Genomic DNA, 22,110 nt, shown 5'->3' on the forward strand with positions numbered 1-22,110 from the left:
TGGGGATTCTCTGAAACCTCCTTACGGCTTTCGACATTCCTTCTCCCCTGGGCTTGGGAGCTTGAAAGAGGTCTAGGCCTGGGAGCGAGACAGAGCCGATCAGACGCACCCTCCACTGCAATGGGGAACACTAGTAATCACTTCTTACCTTTCAATAGCTCGCATTTTGAGCCACAATACTTGTCTTCAAATTGCAATTATGAATTTGAAGTTTCTGCGAAGTAAGAAGGTGATGAGGATGCAACACTACTAGTACTGTTAATACTCTAATTGCTCGTTAGTACGAGTTTCCAAAAAACTTTTAAAAGAAACGTATCTAGTTACATGCTTTACTGACTCCCTAAAGTAGGAAGTCAGTATATTTCCTCAATCAATTCTAACACTTATTACATGTATTAATGAATAAATATTAATATTTCCCTTTCTTGCAAACTATGTGAGTGTCTACCGAAAATTTCGGTAGTTACACGTCATATATTCTTCGAAATTTTCGAAGCCAAATTCATTAAAAAGTTAATAAAAGCGTATGCCGAACCAAAGACCCAGTACTTCCCTGCAAAAGACAGCCCAGAAGATTGATGGCGATGAAAAACGAAAATCAAGTCAGGAGGTAGCAACAACATATGTTGACACTACCGCGACAGAGAAAATCTGGTTCTAGAACGGGAATGGTTCCTATTCCTGCCACCCAGCGGCAGGGGGGTAGATCACCTGACCTACCTGCAGTGTGTGCCGCGAAATTCGAATTTCTGTCGGACGTCAGAGACATAAGCTAAGTATATATGTATATATCTGCCGGGGAAGTTGCATGTACAAAACATACTTTTTTGGAAAAGAAGAGGAAGCGAAGCTTCAAGGCAGTTGATCATCATTCTTGTAGGCACAAATTTGGTTGGTCATAAGCTTATGCCAAATGTCACTGTGAAGTTACAGAAGCTACACAGGCTTTCAAGTCATGGTTGAAAGCCTCCCTCTTTACTATCACAGTAACAACAAAATGCTTGATAGATTAATTCATCTGGAGCCACTATACTACCTGAACCCTCACAGTCTGGGTTAAATTAAATGTATATTAAGCACACCCCTAGACCGGGCTACATTGAAGGATAACTAATTAAAAAAAAAGTATCAATGGAAAGAGGAAGTTCATATTAGCACCCAGTGGTAGGGGTGTAAGAATACTGACTAAAAGGACAGCTGCTGCCTTGCAGTCTTACTTTTTTAGTAAAAGGCTAGGCCCACCGCCAATAACTGTGGAAGCTGCTGCCCTGCAGTCTTACTCTTTAGTAAAAGGCTAGGCCCACCGGCAATAACTATGGAAACTGCTGCCTCGCAAGTAGACTTTTTAGTTAAAGGTGAGGCCCACCACCAATAACTGTGGTTGATGATAGCAAGAACATGTGGTTGTAAAAACCCCTTTGCCAAATAATAAACCATGCCTGATGTTGTAAGGAAAGGCACATCTGGCAACCAACCCCTTATTGTAGGGATAATGGTGGGAAAGAAGAAGGAAAGAGGAAGATATGCATATGCACATGGTATAAGAAAAAAAAATTCTAAATAAGTTTCTTTGACTTCCAGTGAAAGTTGAAAGTGAATATTTCCCACCTTATGACAGTTGTGAAAATATGCTAATTTTACCAAGTTGTAAGTGTTTTTTCTAATATTTATTTTGTAAAATTATAATTACAGCTCACAAAAGACCATAACAGAAAAGAAGTAGAAGCAGTAACAAATTCTGTGTATATTTACTGTAAAATATTCACGAGACATCACTGGATAGGAATTTTGGACAACATTCCCCTACATCATCTCAAGGACTGATCCCTCTCAGCTGTACCAACTAGCTATTAGAGTTACGAATTGCCATGATTCATTTATAATCCACAGTCAATTGTATGGCGCAAAATCTTGAACATATACATATGTATACAGTGGACTCCCTGTATTCACGTTCTCGGCAATCACGGATTTCTCTATGGACCGTAACTAACCATTATTCGCAGGAAATTCGCATATTCACAGTATTTTTCTATGAAAAATATCTACAAATGACTGTATTTTAATATAATTTCATGATTAAATGCACTTTTTGTAATAAAACTAAAAAAAAAAACAGGTACAGGCGGCCGGCGATTAATGGCGCAATCGCTCAACAGCGAATCGGTTTTACGGCGGTCGTCAAAAATATTCATTAAAAAAATAAGGCATTTTAAAGGTATCTTTACGGCACAATTTTCAGTTAACAGCTCCGCTAGCACCGTTGTCTAACGAGTTCATACATTTGTAGAAATGCCGTTCAGACCATAAAGGTTATGCAAATTACATTAACAAATTTTATGGAGAGTTAATACGTAGGTATTAGGGTAAAATATATGCCTCTAACGCTGTTTTATGCCGAAAATATCGAGTTACATAAGTGTAAATTTAGCTATGGATGTGTCGATTTATAAATGTTCATGCTTCTGTTGGAAATGTGTATGAAAATGTATTACGTGTAAGGTATTTTTATTTCTGCACGGAAATATGATACAAAGGCAGCTTTTGAAACTGCCCTTCTCGTTATCAAATACGATGTTTTTTCATGGTCTTTCTTGTGAGCCGCCGCCTGCCGCTCTTCCGAAAATATCGATTTAAGAAAAGTGCAAATTAGCTATCGATGTGTCGATTTTATAAATGTTTATGCTTTTATGTTTAAAATGTGTATGAAAATGTATTATGAATAGGGTATTTTTATTTTTGTGCAGAAATATGATAAAAAGACAGCTTTTGAAACTGCCCTTCAAGTTATCGACTACGATGTTTTTTCAAGTTCGTTCTTGTATGCCGCTCTTCCGAAAATATAGAGTTAAAAAGAGTGCAAATTTAGCGATCGATGTGTCGATTTTTTAAATGTTTATGCTTTAATGTTTAAAATGTGTATGAAAATATATTATGTAAAGGTATTTTCATTTTTGTACAGAAATAAGATACAAATTAAGGCAGCCATTGTAACTACGCTTCACGTTGTCAGGGGATGTTTTTTCATGTTCGTTCTTGTCCGCCAGTTCCGAAAAATGCATTATTTTATTAATTATGCATCTTTTCCATAAATCCTTTAAAAAGTTATACATTATTTCACTGTATTGTATTTTAAAATACTACGGCAAATTTAAGCCAGTATTCCGCGGAGCAGCCAATGTTGTGGTTTGAAATCAGCTGATGAATACGAGTTTGTTTCACCATAACGCAATTCTGAGCAAACGCTCTTGCTTCTAGTTAGCATAAACTAATATCTAGATACTTGACTTATATGAGACAAAGTTATTTTTCCTTATACAACGTGTTTTTAGGTGGAAATATCTATTGAATAAGTCTCGTTGTGAATGTGAACTACTTTTTTTTCGTTAACAGATTACGTTGGCGGCATGTTTATTGTGTAAAAAATTACGTGATTCCGTTCGGGATAATCCTTTATATCATCGTAATACGAACTTTACGTTATTTATCTTACATTGGCGTGAAACCAACAGTAAAATGTGTTCTTTCAAGCACAGTAGTTTTGATTATAAAATGATTTTATCCCAATTTTATCTACGGTTGTGTTTGATGGCATACGTTTACTGCAGTTTTAGCCTTGTTGCCGATGTACGATAATAGTCATTAGCAGCTTGAACAGTTTTCTCAGCTTCAGTTATAACTAGGTTTAAATTTAACAGTATATTTCCCGATTGATCTTTAATCTATATTGATCTTTGATCTATAGCGAATAAATTTATTACATTAAGATATCTCAGTTCTATTCTATACATAACGCCATTTATAACAACTACGGTAATGTTGTACTGTAGTACGATGATTGAAATACAAGACAAACGGATGTTATCCAGTTCGGTAACAGTACTTAGAAAAAAAAAAGTCGTTTCTCGTTCGGTTGTTCATGGCTGTACATGTTCATGCAACGAGTATCACGTTAAAACCATACTTTCATCATTCTCTTTTGCTGTTATTGAACTTATGTAACTAGAAATGGATAAAGTTAGGCCATTGTAATTTGATCTCTCATAAAATCGGACTATCGTAAGACTAATGATCGTAACTTGAACACTACAGCTACCTGTACACTGTATAAACTTTATTATATCTTTACATACTCTAGACACCCAAAGGATTAAAGCTAGGCTTTTTTCACTTTACAGTATTTTCAATGCTATAATGTACTGTACAGTAAATTCTATAGTACTATCCTGCATAAATATAATTTTACTCATTGTGCCGTTGTGGGATTACGGCGCCTTTGACTGGTCTAGTTTCGTTCAAAGAAGGTGTGCGGTGGCCGAAGACTTTAAAATCGCTTAGCATCGAAAATCGCTTGGCGTCGGCGGCCAGGAACGGAACCCCTGCCGCTAACCGAGGGTCGCCTGTATAAGCATTTTTAGTAGGTTTTTCTTGAGTTTGAACTAACAAAACAGGCATTTTTATAGGGGCTCTAAATATTCAAGGGGGAGTCTGGTACGCATCCCCCTCAAGTTCCTCACTGAACGAGTGGTTTTCGTGCTCTGCTACCATTCTGGTGGTCCAAAGTTTGATTCTCGGTGTGGCCAACATGGAATCAGAGGAATGTATTTCTGGTGATAGAAATTCATTTCTCGATATAATGTGATTCGGATCCCACAATAAGCTGTAAGTCCCATTGCTAGGTGACCAATTGGTTCCTAGCCACGTAAAAATATAAATTTTCATAATAAAATTTATTATTTGGATACTTACCGACTGTTAAGGTTAGCTATATCTCCCCTCCGATTAGGCGAGTCGGCACATTCAAACAAAAAATCGAATGGCTGCCCGGATGACTGTCTAGTTTACCTGTTCTCTGGATTACTTACAAATTTAATTAATGTTATTTGTAAGTCTTAATTCTTAAACTGAAACTGTACATTAATTGAGCATGATTATCAGAAAATATCCCAAGTGAGGCCATGTTTCCTAATAAGGCAAAGCCCTTACCATATAGGAAGTTTCCTTCAGGCCTAAAATTCTTCAAGCAGCATGTGCCTATTCATCTTTGACTGACAAGCATGCATAATTAAGTATCATCCCCACCTCACTCGACAAGAATGGGGATATAGAGAATAAACAATATAACGCATAGAAATTGGGTCTGAAGAAGCAACAGGTCATTGAGCTTTGGAATACTGTTGACAAAGTTGGCCAACTTGAATCACTGATTCAGTAGAAGTGTTTTGCTTCTAAAGTCAACACCAATCCACCAATGGGCAACAAGTCCCTGACATAACTTATAGAGGGCTGCACACTAACCCAAACAAAGTGCACAGAACAGCAATACCTTCTTTTAAAAACATCTTGAAGGAACTTGCATGACTGTGGATGTATTAGTAAGTGGAACACATTCTGCATGTGTACCACAAGTTTGACCGTTCTTTGGAAAGGCACTAAAATGACAAATTTTCTAGGACAATTTGTATTTTTCATAGCTACAAACCTGAAGTCTTACCATTAGGATAATTTCTAGCACCTAGCTGGATCCGGTTAAAAAACAGATGAAAGCAAGGAATCTTGTGATATCTGGCAGCGCATGTGTAGATTGGGTGAAGAATGGTCGAAGACCACCTACAATCACGCATCAGTCTTTCTTTGACCACCTGGGCGAGAGTCGTGTTTACCTCTCTTGGCCTTTACCTAGTTCATTGCCTGTTTTGCTTGTGTTTAGTGTGTGTGTTTGGCTGATATTACGGCTTCTTCTGCTCCTTCTTGGCCTCGTCAACGTGTGTGCCCCATAATTCCAGGTTTTCCGTGTTCTTGTTTTTGGCTTCGGCAGCGACTGACCCCCCCACATCACATGCAGTAGGTGCCATTCTAATTTTTGTACTGTAACGAATCCTTGCACGGAATGCCGGGCATGGCCTAAAGAGGAGTAGAAGTAGTTTTTTTAACAAGAGAGAACATCGGAGGGTTTAGACTCTTCCTTCAGGGGAAAGTTTTTTGCCCTTTTCCAATGCTTCGTCTCCTGCACTATCCAACCCCCATAGTAGAGTTGTTTCGGTGTCTCCTTCCTTTTCTTCCATTGATTCGTCACTGGAAGTATCAGGAGGCCACCAGGCTGATGTTTGTAATGTCGCCCCTTCTTCTTCGGGAATTAATTTGATTTCTGGGAAGGGGGAGGCTTTTTCATCATTCTCATTTCTTCCAGAGTTGGAGGCATCCAAGATGGCGGCAATTGGAAGACGGTCGGGCTGGGGGGTACCCCGTCCTTGAAGGGGTTGCTTGCGCACTTTTTGGAGGCTCGCTAACCCCCCCTCTCCTCCTCCTCAGGCTGGCCAAGCCATACCCCTCCTCCCGGCCTCGTCTTCGTGGGTAGCAGAGGTCAGCCATCTTGTATTGCTCCGCTAGTGACTGTTACCGCTTCTTTGGGTGGAGGGAAGCTGTGGTGTCAGCCCCGTTGATGACATCACTGACATCACAGGATCCGTCGTTGTGTGTTCCTCCGCCAGTGGCGTCTAATTCCCCTTCACACCAAGGGGAGGCCATGACATCATCACCACTTGTGACATCACTCCCATCGATGACGTCACTCCCAGTCATCTTCTGAGCACTGCCTCTCTCAGTCGTGACGTCATCTCTGCCGCCCAGTTCGCTACTTCTCCCTTCCATGTCATCGGAGCCTTCTCTTGCAGTTCATTCTGAGGTTATATGCCAAGCAGTGCTTAAGAGGTTGGACTGTGTTTTGGATTGGAAGGAAATGCATTACTTTGTCCCACCTCCTGTGAAGAAATCGCTTAAGGAGCCAGTACTGTCTTCTCCCTCTTCCTCCTCTACACCACGTCGGCGTATCAAGCGTTGAAAGGCTAAAGACTTAGCTCTTTCTTCGCCTATGAGGGAGGAACTACACGGACGTGTTCTCGAGTGTTGGTGTATCTTCCCTTGTGTAACCTGCAGCCGCTGCTTCATCCTCTGCATCGAATCACGGGTGTGTTGCAACTTCCCCCCGTCCGTGCACATTTCAAGTGTGTTGCAACCTCCCCGTCCATGCACATCGCGAGTGTGTTGCAACCTCCGATGTCCGTGCACATGATGCAAGTGGTGCTTCTTCTCCAAGGCCTATTTGTCGCTGTAAAGATCTCAAGGTGCCTGTCAATAAGTCAAAGGTGGTGAGCGCGAAGTCGCTGCAGCAGGAGTGTTTGCCTGCCCCTCTCGCTGATGCTTCTAAGAGTTCGATTCTCGAGGATTCTCCTTCGATCTCGAGTTTTCGGGATTCCTCTCCAACTCACGTTCGTAAGTCGGCCACGCCCTTGACCATTCATGGACATGTTAATGAGTCATCTGTTGGAGGAGAACGTAGTGATGTTCCTAGTGTTATACGTAGTGGGTTCGTCTCGGGAGCACACGCGTGGCCATATGAGCCCTTGCGTCGCTCATCTGACAGGAACTTGACGCTCAAAGCAGTTTTCCTTCTGGCCTTGGCATCTTCCAAGAGGGTAGGAGAGCTCCACTATCTGAGCTATGAGGTGAAGCACACCAGGGGTTGGGGGTCATTGTCCTTCAAATTTGTCCCAAAATTTGTGGCCAAGATCCAAAATCCCTCTATGCACGATGACAGGTTCACTTAATTTTCCATTCCATCACTGAATGACTTGTGGGTGGTGATGCTGTAGAGCGTTTGTTGTGGCCTATCCGGGCCCTGCATTGCTATCTTAAAAGGACTCGGCACCTTAGACCAGGCTGCCACAGACTTTTTGTTAGCACAGGCCGTAAAGACAGAGGTGTCTAGGAATACTATCTCATTTTGGATACGGGAAGCCATCAGACAGGCATACTTGTCTCTTGATAATTCCACCACCACGTCAGTGCAGGCTAGAGCACACAGCATTAGGGATATTGGTCCCTCTCTGGCTTTCAAAAAGAACTTGGTTGTACATAGAGGGCTGAGCGCTGGTACTTGGTTACACCAGTCCACGTTCGCCTCTTTCTATCTTAGGGATGTTGCCCACAGATCTGCGGACACGTTTTCCCTGGGTACTGTGGTGGCTGCCAATCAGGTTGTGTACTCATAGTTGCCCCTAACAGGGCACTTTTGTATCTTTCCTAAGATGATTGTGTGGATGAGAGAATGAGTGAGTTGGCTGGTCTCCTTCTTTCTCTTGTACCTTTCCTTCTTCCTTCGGGCGGGCTAAGGAATAGACATGTCATTTGCTGGATTGGTCTGATACAATGAATAAGGTAGTTATACTGAGAGTGTAGTCACTTGATATGCAAATGTCAAACCCTCTATTCAGTAGCCTATGCTCCACTCCTAGGCAAGGAGGAGTTGAGAGTAGTACAAACCCTGGGGTGTTAGTTTGCTATTAGACAGTCAAAGTTTCTCTTTGGTTCCCTATACAATGGTTCTCACATATATCATTGTATGTACATCACTCAGGGTCTGAGTGTTTAGATATCAATTTATCTAGCTTCTCAAATGTCCAAGAATCCAAGAATATCTCCAATTATCTATGGAGTTCATCCTAAAGAATTACCCTTGGACCATCATTCCCTCTATATACAATCTCCTACTAAAAAGAGACTTAAGAGAGATTTCTGCTGAAGACAAAGGAAGCTATAAGAGGGAGATTAAACCAGTGGACAACCAAAAAAGAATCACAACTGCCCTTCACCGTCTCCACCATATAACATACTGGTCCCAAGTCTCTCCATGCATGTTAGGAGGTTGCAACTGTCCAAATCCCAGAACCTGAGCATGCACTTATCCCCAAAAGGTATAAAACAAGACTACCAATAATAATCCCTTATCACCTTAAACTGAGCTGCATAATCAGACAGGAAGCGAAAGTGTTCTCACTTCTTCCAAAACGAGTGAGTATAAGCATGAGGACATTACCCTGCAGCAACAGAAATGAGTCACTTGTCTTTCTTGCTAAAAAAAATCCCACTGGCAACAAACCCTAAAGCTGGCTTCACAAACTTGCTGGGTTGGCGCCTCCATCTCTTTAAGCAGTCGCAGAGACGAAACAACATAGCTAAATAAAAGGTAACAACTCAACAAACTAGACTGAAACTCCATCACCATGTCTGTCAGTCTCGAGTTCATTTCCCCACAGGAAAGAGAAAGAAACCAAACCTCCTACTAAAGATGGTTAAAGGACCAATAAGCATTTGTACAGCAAGAGGCGGTCTTCGGCTATCCATGACTTTAAAAGACACAAGACGACAAGCCAAGGCAGACCCAAAAGGAGATTTTTGCATCCGAGGACAAGAAAAGTTACAAATGCTCTCCAATAAGAGAAAGCGTTGGTTCTCTTCTCCAATATTTAGAGGGCGCCGAAATACCCTAAGACAATTAAGACATATTCTCTATGTGGCCTCTTCCTTCCACAAAATGAGGATACAGCAAAGCATAATGTTGCAACAACGCTTACCAAAACGGTCCTTTGGCGACGCTTTAAACGAGATTCAGACCATGAAAAGGGTGAAGTAGGTATTGGAGGGCACAGAACCCAAAGAACCAACACGATTCCCAGGCAGTGGACATTACCAACCGCTGCAGGGCAGTCCTAGGCTCGGGCTACGTACAGACGAGGGCACCAACACCTTAACTCTAACAAGGAACGCAAAAAAAAGTGTGCACACCATGGAGGGATTCGGAACGTTCCCCTCACGAATTCAGTTCAACTTGTATTAGAACTAAAAATAAGTTTAATGATATGTTCTAACTTCTCGTCACGCTTTTCCTGAACCAAATGGGGAGCAGAAGGCGGAGCTACAAAGGAAGTTAATACTAGCGCTACCAAAATGCCTAGTCTGAGTAGGGATAGCCTGACAGGTTTAAGTCCTGACCTAACTAATTGCTTTAGCAATCTATTAGTTTCCTGTCTTTCCTATATCCGACATATTCAGGCATAAATTTCTCAGAACAATTCCCTACATTCTACACATCAAGTACAAATCGAATGTTGATCAACTTCCAATTTCAACATCCTGATTGCACCAAAAACATTCCTACATAGCCTGATGTTATTGGTGTTGCTTCCGTTGGAAGATATCCTAGGAAAATGAAATTACAATACTGTAAGCAGGTGTAAAACAGCCAAACTTCATAGAATACCAACAATCGCCTAACCGCAATGGCAAGGAGAATTCTGACAAGAGCTGAAACATTCAAAATACACCTGGTGGAGAACAGGTAAACTAGACAGTCATCTGGGCTGCCTTTCGATTTTTAGTTTGAATGCTGACTATCCTAATCGGCGGGGAGATATAGCTAACTTTAACCGTAGGTAAGATTCATCTCAAATAATATCTAATCCTTTGGGCCAGCCCTAGGAGAGCTGTTAATCAGCTCAATGGTCTGGTAAAACTAAGATATACTTAACTTATTTAACGTATCCCTCACGAATACGGGGTCCACTGTATGTCCCGGACTCCACCACAAAGTTATATGTAAACATATATGTATGTTACCTGTCCACAAGGGGTTAAGCTTCCAGATGAGCTTTGCAATTTGCGAGAAATGAGCATTAACTTCAAAATTTTTATTTCTCTGTGAAAACCTTCTCCTGTCATAACTAAAAATATAATGCCACTTAGGAACAAAAAAGTAGATCAAAGGATCATGTAGTATTAAGAGAATTTAAGGCAGAGGATGAGGCTACATACTGATTCTAACCCCAAAATAGAACACTGATATGAAGAAGCAGCTTCAACTTTAACCACACAATTTACATATTGTAGTTAGGTTGTATTTCTCATATAATTCATGAATTTCCATAATTTTCTATTGCAGACAAGGAGTTGAAGTTCAATAAGAAACTTCTAGATCATTCTAAACCAGTTAGCTTCAGTGAGGGTGAGTTCCAGGTTGCCAACCTTCCGTCCTTTTATCAGAAGTAATCCGAAACAAATCACTTTTAAAACATCTTTCAAAACTCACCAACAAAAATGTCAAGTGGGCTCCTGTGGGCACAAAAAGAGTTGGAGGACCCCGACATACTTGGATAAGAAGTATGTGAAGAGGGGCTGGAGATAAGTGGAGGGTGGTGGCAGACAAAGCAGAGGACAGACATAAGGGGCAGAACTTTGAAAAGAGGCTGCGTCACAAATTGTCAGAGGATATGATCATGACATCTTTCAGGAATATTTGGTTAAATCATCAAAGCCATGCAAATTATGGAAGACGAAGACCTTAGCAGGAATGAGTTCACACAGTAAAATGAAAACAAAATATGTGACAATCACCGCAATAATACAAAGTGGCAAAATTTTTTTTACAATGGCCAAGCAACATGAAATAAGATCATTTTTAAGGAACACCAGAAGAAACCCACAGCAATTAACATCTGAACCATAGCTATTGACATTCAAATCATGTCAACAAAACATAAGTCTAATCAAATAACTATGTAAGGGAGTCTTAAACTCAAGACATGTTTCTGTGAGATCTAAAGATTCCAGGAATCCAATTCTGAGATCCAAGAATTAGAAATTTTGGAATCAATTTCAGGCAACAAACAACCATCTTTTTCTCTTTCACATCACTATCATCAGCATTTCATCCTTTAAAATTATGACACATTACCAAATAAAAATTATAATCCTTAGATATTAATATTAAAAAAATGATGAAAAATCATTCAAATGGTAAAGAAACTAGGTAAACCTCCTCCTCCACTACCACTGGTGAGCCCAACAGGAGTTTTATTTATGGTACAATAATGCATTAATGAAGTTATGTCTCTTGGGTGCAGACAGTGACTTTAGTTAAAATATAAATGACAATAACTTGCCATGTACTACAACAATTGGTTGGGGAAAGTAATTTTGGTATTGCAACAGTTGTGAAATGAATTAGTTATAAATAATGAGAGATAACTACAGCTAGTTTATATTTAATACAAACCTGATATACATAAATCCTAAACCACGAATATATGGAGAATCCCCATGATTAAGGAGGCCAGTCACTTGCTTGCGTGATAAACGAAGTGTATACAGCTTATACAAAATACAAAATGCTGTAGACACAATACCTCCTGCACCAACACCTCTGACCTGAAAGAGTAATAGACAATTAGCTCACTCTGTGTTGAGTTCACCATGACACCCATGACTCATGCAAAAGTAATGAATTCCATCTCTTGAAGAATCTTAACAAATAAGAATCTTAAACACTTACATATAAAATTGGAACAAGAGTAATCATGGCTGACACAATTAGGAGTTTTAAATGTGACAATGACATCAGAAATAATACCTAATACACAAGTAAAAATTACCACACCTAAAAATATCTCGTACTAAATTCAAAGATAGGAAATTTCCTTGTATTTTAAGTTCCAAAAAGTCTAACAGATACAGAGAATAAAAACTTATCTGACACTAGTTAGAGTAAATACTATAGTTGACAGGCGATTCATCTTAAATCCTTGGTCAGTGAACAGCCTTAGAAGCACTCTAACATGACAGGAGTGCTAGGATATTTCAAGCTTTCCATCACTTGACTTAAATTACTGTACCATATACACTGAACTATGCTATTAATTGTTTTCTGGAATTGGACACATGGAATACTAATACTCGTATCTATGCTGTTGACATTAAAAGTCAACAACAGATAGATGTCCATCATGGGTACCTTAATCTTAAATAATCTTGGTAAGCTTGCAAAGGGTTGGCTGAACAATAAAAGAGAATGTCAAAAATAACATTTTTTATAAGTAAATAAAGTTTTATATATACTTACCCAGTAATTACATAGTTATACTTTTCCATGTGTCAGCCTAAATTCAAATTCCGCAGGCAGCATTTCGATTGCTCAGTGTAGGTATACAGTGCTGAACCCGTAACAGCAATCTTAGGAACAACTTAGCTAATCACCTCATTCTGTTTTATGCATCATGTTCATCAGAGGGGAGGAGGGAGGGCTCTGATCATGAAATTACTGGCTAAGTAATATACAAAAATAACATTTTCATAATACAATAATATTTTATATATACTTAAAATAAAATTTTATACATACAGTGGTACCTCGAGATACGAAATTAATCCGTTCCGAGACGGCCTTCGTAATATGAGTTTTTCGTAACTTGGAACACATTTTACAAGTAAAATGGCTAATTCGTTCCAAGCCCTCCAAAAACACCCCAGTAAATTATATTTCCAGGCCTAAAACACATGTTCTAGGGTTACGACGGAAGAAATATGACTCCAAAAAGGCAAAATACTGTACATACTTGAGTAATATTCAACTGCATGTAATGTTCAACCCCATTTTTACTGCATATATTAGGACTTTAGCATATGTCCCTTAGCAATAAGCCTAGCCTATTTTAGCGATTGCTATTGTAGCCTAGTCTATGATTTTGACATCTAAACCTAAGAGCTAAAAGCTTAGAATATGCCAATAAAATGTATAAATAATCAGTATGTACTCATTTCAAATAATTATTAATTAATCATTAACTATAATACACAAACAAACAAAAAACAAACCTTCTGATCGATTGTTTACATTCTTAGAGTATCGAACGAGTGCCAAGCAATAATTTTTCCTAGCACACAGTAAGCCATAAATTGTCATTAGTATCTCTCTTCAACTAATGAAACCACCAAACAGTATAATAACCATTCATTTCTATTCTTTATTCTATCTTTACCTAATGAAGATACCGAGTTACTGACAGCTATAATGAAACATGCGTATACGTAACGTAATAATAAAACAGAAGAAGAATTCTAAAAAATATGTATTTGTTGGCAGTCTGATTTATTTTATATTTTATGATATCTAATTCACAATTTTTTTATTAAATGTATTGCATGTACTTATTTCAAATAATTATTAAGTAACCATTAACTATAATAAACAAACAAAAAAAAAGCTTCCAAACGTCTGTTTACATCCAGCACTTACGAGTATCGAACGATCGCCAAGCAATCACTTTTACACAGTAAGCCATAAATTTTCATTATCTCTCTTCAACTACTGAAACTACCAAACAGTATAATAACCATTCATTTCTATTCTTTATTCTATCTTTACCTAATGTTTTCTTTATTAAATGTATTGCATGAATAAGTTTTTCAATTTACAGCAACCTTTTACCAATAGAATACTTAAAGCACAAGGGGTAGATGCTGACCAATAGGAGAGCAGGACCTTATGGGGTGACTAGCATCAGGAACCAATGGGAGAGCGGGAGGATGGTGGCGAGTTTACTCAGTTGGCGGCGCAGGAGTTTTAAAATTGTTCTCGGTGGTCCGGGCGAATCTCGGGACTTTACAGCAACAACCTTTCGTATCTTGAAAACTTTTCGTATGTAGAGCAGTAAAATTTTTCGCATTGGCTTTCGTAACTTGGATTTTTCGTAAGTTGAGCCTTTCGTATCTCGAGGTACTACTGTACTTACCAAGTAATTACATTGGTAGTATGTATTAGTTTCACTTATTTGCTGCGGTTTAGATCCAAATTTCATGGTAGCGACACCAATATTGTGCAGGTGACACTAGTCTTACCCACTAGCAAGAGGGTTAAGAACGACTCGGCAGACAATACTCATTCCATTTATACTTATGTCCATCAGAGGGGAGGAGGAAGGGCTCTGATCATGTACATAATTACTGGATAAGTATATACTATAAAATTTTATTTTACATACTGTATATTATAAAAGTGTCATTCTTATATAAACAACTTGCCAAGTATAAATTACATAGCTGATTCCCACATTAACAGGAATTGGGATACATGGGCATATTCCACTCTAAAACATTAAGTTATGTAATAAATTAGAAATAGAAAAGCTGCTAGCATTGAAAACAATGCTTGTCCTTTGTTAGTCAGGAGAGCCTGCAGTAGAAACTGCCTCTGGTTGGTGTTCAACTTAACCTGTAATGGCACGCCAGTCAAGCTGAGGGCAGCCTCTACTTAAGGGAGAGCTTTGTAGCAGAGGAGTACTCCAGTTGCTACCATAGTATCGGTGAAAGTTATGTAGCCATGGAACCATTCAATGGCTAGACGAACTTTCAAGGTGCCCTTGCCCTGGGTGCAGTACCATAATAAAATAAAACAAAGATAATGTTGTCACCTACAGTCAAGTAAACCACAACCAATCCACTAACATTGCCAGGTGCTCCGGGTACACTGTACCCTCCCGGCTCCCAAAAGTTAGATGCTTCCTTCTGCGATACCATGCCAGTAACTAAAATTCGCAAGGGTCTGCCTTTTTGAGAGAAAAAAAAAAAAAAAAAAAAAAAAAAAAAAAAAAAAAAAAAAAAAAAAATCATGGGAAAGTACAATTGCACTATTAGTGGGTCGAAAAAGGAATGAATGCAAGAGATATATAGAGCTTGAAAGTTAATGAGGTAAAGATTGTTCTACTATCTTTAGCTTTTAAAAATTCTCTCAAAATCATGAGCAATGAAGAACGATCATGAAATCTGATGTACAGTAGTACAGTAGACCCCCCTTATTCGTGTTCTCCGGATTCGATGACTCATCCATTCGCGAATTTCTCTTAGGAACATTTCCCCCTTTTGTTTGCGGAAAATTCTCCTATTCGTGGTATTTTTCTATGAGAAATATCCAGAAATTCCTTTTTTTTTCTTTTATCAATTTCATCATAAAATGCACTCTTTGTGATAAAACTAATAAAAAACCAAGTATAAAAATGGTTAGTGGGCTTTTCCTAAGTTTTAACTAACAAAATAGGCTGTTTTCAGCATTTTTATAGGGGTTCCAACAATCCATGGATTCTAACTATTCACAGGGGGGGGGGGGGGGGGGGGATGTAGAATACGGAGGGACCACTGTATCTCAGACTTCGAACTTAATCCGTTCCAGAAGGTTGTTCAAAATATGATTTGTTCAAAATATGAAACAAAATATCCCCATACAAAATAAAGGGAATCAGGGTCATTTGTTTCAGCCACCCCAAACAATCCCCCTTTTCACATATTTTTCTATTGCCAATGTGTTCAAAAGTTGAATTAAAAGTGTAAAGTAACAAAACAGTACATCAAATGAAGTAAATTTTTGAACAATTGTTTCTGTGTACAATTTTTGAACTGTTTGATGAAAACAGCACACAGCTGGCTGGGGGATGGAGAGAGGAGAGACAGGAACCCTTTGAAACCGAAATGGTTGCAGTAAGCAAAGGTTGATAACAAAATCAATTTTATTCACATTTTACAAGGATAACCACAGAATCGATAGTGTGTGTGTGTCCAATTGTCAGAGAGAGAGAGAGAGAGAGAGAGAGAGAGAGAGAGAGAGAGAGAGAGAGAGAGAGAGAGAGAGAGAGAGAGTATGATTGTTGACATGTTTACACTTGGATCGTAGGTGCATGAAAGAGATTAGTTATGCCACAATACATTAACTTACTGTTGGCAAACAGCAGAATTTAAAGTAAAAATGAAGTTGTCATATTAACCCTTAAACGCCGAAGCGGTAAAAAAAAAAATGTCTCCCGTGTGCCAGAGGTGTTTCAGTGTGAGCGCGGAAGCGGAAAAAATGTTTTTTTCAAAAAATCACAGCGCGCTTAGTTTTCAAGATTAAGAGTTCATTTTTGGCTCCTTTTTTTGTCATTGGCTGAAGTTTAGTATGCAACCATCAGAAATAAAAAAAATTATCATTATCATATATAAATAATGCGATATATGATAGCGCAAAAACGAAATTTCATATATAATTGTATTCAAATCGAATTTTTTTATACAGGTACTATCCGACTTACAACCTACTCGACATACGACCACTCGTACTTACAACCTTACTTCAGACAGTTGACCATTGAGTTACTTGGCACTGCGCCATCTCATGAGAACTCTCATCACTCAGGCAGCATCAGTTTGAGTTACCCTGCCCTATCTGCAGCATCATTTGGTATTAACTGTACTATAGACTGAATTGCAAACCAATTTACGTAAGAATCGACTTCTGACATGCATGCAAGAACCTAACCCCATTGTAACTCAATGCCTGATTGTACGTAATATATACTATTACATAAATGATTAAAATGTATTAGTAGAAGTACATTATGGTAAAAAGATTGAAATAATGATTGTACATTACATTACAGTACTAAGTAGGCACTTATATAGCAAAGGTTTGATAGTATACCCTACCCAGTATGTTGGCCACTTTCTAAGGTTCGACTTACATCCATTCCGACTTACAACCAGTTGGTCGGAACCAAACTTGGTTGTAAGTAGGATAGTACCTGTATATATTTTTATATGCAATTATTTCGGAAATAAGAAAAGCTACAACCTTCAAATATTTTTCATTTCATTCTACATGAAATTCCGCACATTTTCATATATAAAACTCTATGAAATGCTTAATATGAAATGGAGCAAATATTAGGAGAATGGAACGTACGCATTTCGGAGATTTGTGGTGGAGAATCTGCGCGCGGAGGGAAGGAAAGTTTTTTTTTTTTTAAATTCACCATAAATCGAAATATTGTGCTAGAGACTTCCAATTTGTTGCAAAATGAAGGTAAATGCTTGAATATTACTAGAATATAAGCGTTTTAGCTTACAATTGTGTTTTTCGACCATTTCGGTAGAGTCAAAGTTGACCGAAGGTTGAAATTTTGGCACTTATCGTTAGTATTTATATAAAAATATCTCAAAACTGATAAAAGCTACAATCATGAGTATTTTTTGTTGTATTCTACATAAAAATGCGCACATTTTCATATATAATACTCCATGTAACGGCTAATTTAAAATGGTACAAAAATTATGTCAAAGTGACGAAATAATTTCCGAGATGTGTCACAGATACTTTTTAGTGCGGCAAGAAAGAAATTCGCGCTTGCGCGCCTGCGTAATGATTGTAAACAAAACAACACCTTGATCCGTGAACTCCCAGCATCCCCCAAGGCGCGTGATTCAAGAGTTTTCGGCTGGTAGGCCTAAAAGTATTTTTCCGCAAATTTTTAAAAAAACTTTTGTATGTTGATGTAAAATACGTCCAGTCGGCACACGACAGACAAAAAATGTCGACGTAAAATACGTCCAGTCAGCAGTAAAGGGTTAAAAGTAATATTGTAATATTTACCTGAACACCTGAATTAGCCCTGGTCACTGACCAGCCCGAACTACCGTATATTTCGGCGTATAAGTCGACCCTTTAGCCCCAAAAAATCATGCCAAAATTAGGGGGTCGACTTATCTAACGGTAACAAAAAGTGAATCTTTATTATTTTGGCATATCGGTACAGGAATCCAGGCTTTACAGTTGGCTAATAACAATGACAGCCTTGTTCGAGGTAACTATGTATGTAAATACCAGTATTAAAAACATTTCACGCTGTAATACGACAATAATACATTAGAACATCCATTACCTTAAATAAAATGAAAAAAAAAATCAAAGTAACTTGAAGAAACCCCAAGTGCACAGTAAGTGTAAACATTGCGTAGCCATTTGCAGTACCGTAATTGAGAAGGATGCGTTCACTGTGACAGTTTTACCGGGGTATTGTTCAAAAACATTTATGGTATGAAATCTTTATTTATCACATATAATAAAATTTAAAAACTTGTATTTAATGGTAAATATGTATTTAAAATCCATCAAAATGACTTGAGTCATCGTCACTTGAATTAAACAATTCATCAAACAAATCATCATTCACGGTTTCATCATAAGGATCCCAGTTTGAATCTGGTGAATCAACTGCAGGTTCGTCGTCACTTTCAAACAGATCATCATCCTCTGTGCCATCCATTGCATTAGATATTCCGCATTTTTTGAATGACTTTATTACACTCTTTTTTCACATTATCCCATGATTTGACAACAAATTCCATGGATGTGTTAAGTATAACAATAGCCCTTTCTTCTGCTTGTGTTTTCCCTCAAATGAGCCTGTTTATGCCATAGAAGGACCAATGGTCAAGGAATATTCCAACATAATAATAAAATATCGGCACGTCGTTGTTTTAACAACCCAATCAAAACATTAACTTGAGTGGCAGTTTGTACATACATATATACGTAGGCTGTTATGCAGCGTTCGTTAGCGCTTTGTTTGTTTACATTACACTCAAGTAACGTATCTTTCGTTTCGTCATTTCTAATCATATTTACCGGTATTCATCTTTTATATATTACACAGATTTGTTAACATACCGAGTATATTACCTGTATTTCATAATAATAAAATACTGGCATGTCGTTGTTTTAACAACCCAATCAAAACATTAACTTGAGTGGCAGTTTGTACATACATATATACGTACGCTGTTATGCAGCGTTAGTTAGCGCTTTGTTTGTTTACATTACACTCGAGTAACGTATCTTTCGTTTCGTCATTTCTGATCAACGTTTTACCCTGCTGCTTATTATGAGCGTACGGTTGGCTTAACATTTTATAGGTCGACTAATATACCCGATATTAGTTAAAATCATAAAAATTTACTCAGAATTGGGGGGTCGACTTATCTTCCGGTCGACTTATACGCCGAAATATACGGTATATCCCTACATATTTACCCACAAAGTGGGTAATTTTAACTGTCAGCACTACCAAAGCTGCAGGTAAAATCTAGTCAAATGAGTTACCCGATGTCCTGTTGGCAATGCTGCTGCTGACAACCTCAATTGATTCATTTACTCTCAAATTGAAGGGGGGAGGAGGGTGGGAATCATCCAAGTGTTCAGGTAAGTATTGCAATATTAGTTTTAATATGAGAACTTCATATTGCAATATACTCCCTGAACACCTGAATTAGCCCGATTAACAAAATTTTAATAGGTGGGATACAAAATGGAATGTTTGACATAAGAAGCATTTGACAAACGAGGTACCTCTGTACATGCTGTAGGGATGGTATAGCCACAAAAGGAGGAAGATGCAGATTTCAACCAAGTTCATAATCCATAGAACTTTACAAAGGAAGCTGTCTATTTTGATGTGTAATTCTATTAAAACTCTACATCGATTTTTCATCTTTAATCAAAGATGCCATAAATAAAAATCCTATTTGAATTACACGTTTAGTTTCAGAAGAAATATGCAGCACACTGCTTGGCAATAGACTAGAGAACAAACAAGAAAACATTGCTGAAAACTTTATTTTTTGGTTTAGACTTGGGTTATTGACAAGTCCATCACCTTTTGAATAAAGTTCCTCCAGAGGGTAGGTAAAACAAAACCTCCTTACTTTTCTGAACAAAAATTTCAACGTAGAGAAGCTCTACTGACAGTATGGGCAATATGTGATCTGCATTTGTTATTTCTGCAATTACTATACTATACCAAGCCAGTTATATGATCTATCCAAGACATTCAACTCATAATTACAAAAACCAAAACATTAACCAAATTAATAGATATAATTCAAACATAAACTCTACCGTCTACATGATAGTTGCAAAGTATTTGTAAGAAAATGTTACAATGCTAATTCATTAATTTCTTTCTTCCTCAGTCATGGAAAAAGGTCAAAACCTACACTGATGGCATCACCAAAGCCGCAAGAATACTGAAATGGGAACCATGTGGATGAGCAGAGTAGAATCAGCTAGGCATTAGTAAGGGGGTACAAGATGCACGTAAAAAGTGATTAATTGATGAATACAAAACAAAAGACATAACAGCTACTTGCAGAGGTGCAGGACAGTAACTAGAGGTGCACCAATACAAAATTTTTGGCCGATACCGATACCTACATCAACTTTTAAAAGCCGATACCAATACCGATACCTGTTACCTCCATATTACTGTTATTTAAGGGAATATATAGTTACTAAAATCATTCTTGTTCTCTGGTTATTGTATATTAAAGGTTCAAAAGTTGAAAGGTTATATAAATTTTACTGAAAAAGAATATCAAGTATAGCTATTAAGTAGTTAATCCCTCTATTACCTGGATATAGTTTGGCTTATATTATGGTTACCATTAGAAGACTCTTAACAATTTAGGTACGTAGTGCTTACTCGTATTCATGGGGGATGAGGAATCTGAAATCACTAATACGTATATACTTTTATTCAGTTTTAATTTATATATTGGCTAGAAACATTTACCACAATTTTATTCAGTTTTAATTTATATATTGGCTAGAAACATTTACCACAATTTTATTCAGTTTTAATTTATATATTGGCTAGATATACTACATTTTAAGAAAGCCTAGAAGGATTTTAAATTCCTATAAGAATGACAAAAGTATTGGCCAGAAATTCACCGATACCACAAAAACAGCTGATACCACAGATACCAATACCGATACTTGGGCACATCCCTAACACTAACGGAAAGTTGTTGTTGCAGTCTCCGTCAACTATGAGTGCATTAAAATGGTTAGAGAAGGACTATAAATCAGGTTACGCAATGAAATTGGTAAAAGGCCTCTCAACCTCTTTATAGTTGCCAACACTCAAATAACTGAATTTTGCAATGGAAGTCAACAGAAAACTAAATGTTTGTTCAAAGGAGGTGTAGTTCTAAAACAGAGGGATTTCTTTGCTTAATGCTGCTGGTCAGATTAATGGGGATCTAATCATGGTAAAGTATAAACTGGTATGACAGATGGATATGGAATTAGGCTATTATGCCTGGTGCTGGGACAATATGCAGTCATGGAGCTATCAACCCAAAAGTGAATTTCCATCATGGGAAATTGATTTCGCTGACCCTTGACTCAGGTCTACCAAACAAAACGCGGGAACGAAAATAACTTAGGTCACCAAGCAGCTATTATATATACATTAACCATCTCTAAATTACAGTCTAAAAAATAAAATCTAAGACTGTGACTCCTCCAGTTGCCTAAGAATGATACTGGTAGGGAACATTTGATATATTGGAAATTGAATTCTTTTGTCATTGTAAGCTTTCACTTTAGGCTAAATTATTCATATATTATAATTATTTTTTTTACATCATAAGGAAAGAAATGTCATGAGAAGAAGCAATTTTTTTTTCCACCCAATTTTCAAAATATTTTCTATTGTCGAATTCATGAAGGAAATTACCAGCAAAGATGAGCCATCACAAAAATGAAATTGAAAGAATGTTATGTCTTACAAATAGGTTCCCAGAGTGTAGAGAATATTTTTCCCTTCTTTTTGACTTCAGGGTCAATAGCAGTTA

At 37.9% G+C, this 22,110-nt stretch overlaps 1 protein-coding gene across 1 annotated transcript in view; it reads right to left on the reverse strand.

Annotated features, from left to right (window-relative positions):
- Nucleotides 1–22,110, reverse strand: part of LOC135210993 (pre-mRNA-splicing factor 38B-like) — a 261,602-nt gene that overhangs the window by 131,171 nt on the left and 108,321 nt on the right. The window contains exon 4 of the mRNA XM_064244000.1: nt 11,891–12,042. Within this exon, the coding sequence (XP_064100070.1) occupies nt 11,891–12,042 (152 nt within the window). The remainder of the gene's footprint in view (nt 1–11,890; nt 12,043–22,110) is intronic.

This window comes from Macrobrachium nipponense, chromosome 4 (genome assembly GCF_015104395.2).
Source record: "Macrobrachium nipponense isolate FS-2020 chromosome 4, ASM1510439v2, whole genome shotgun sequence".
NCBI lineage: Eukaryota > Metazoa > Arthropoda > Malacostraca > Decapoda > Palaemonidae > Macrobrachium > Macrobrachium nipponense.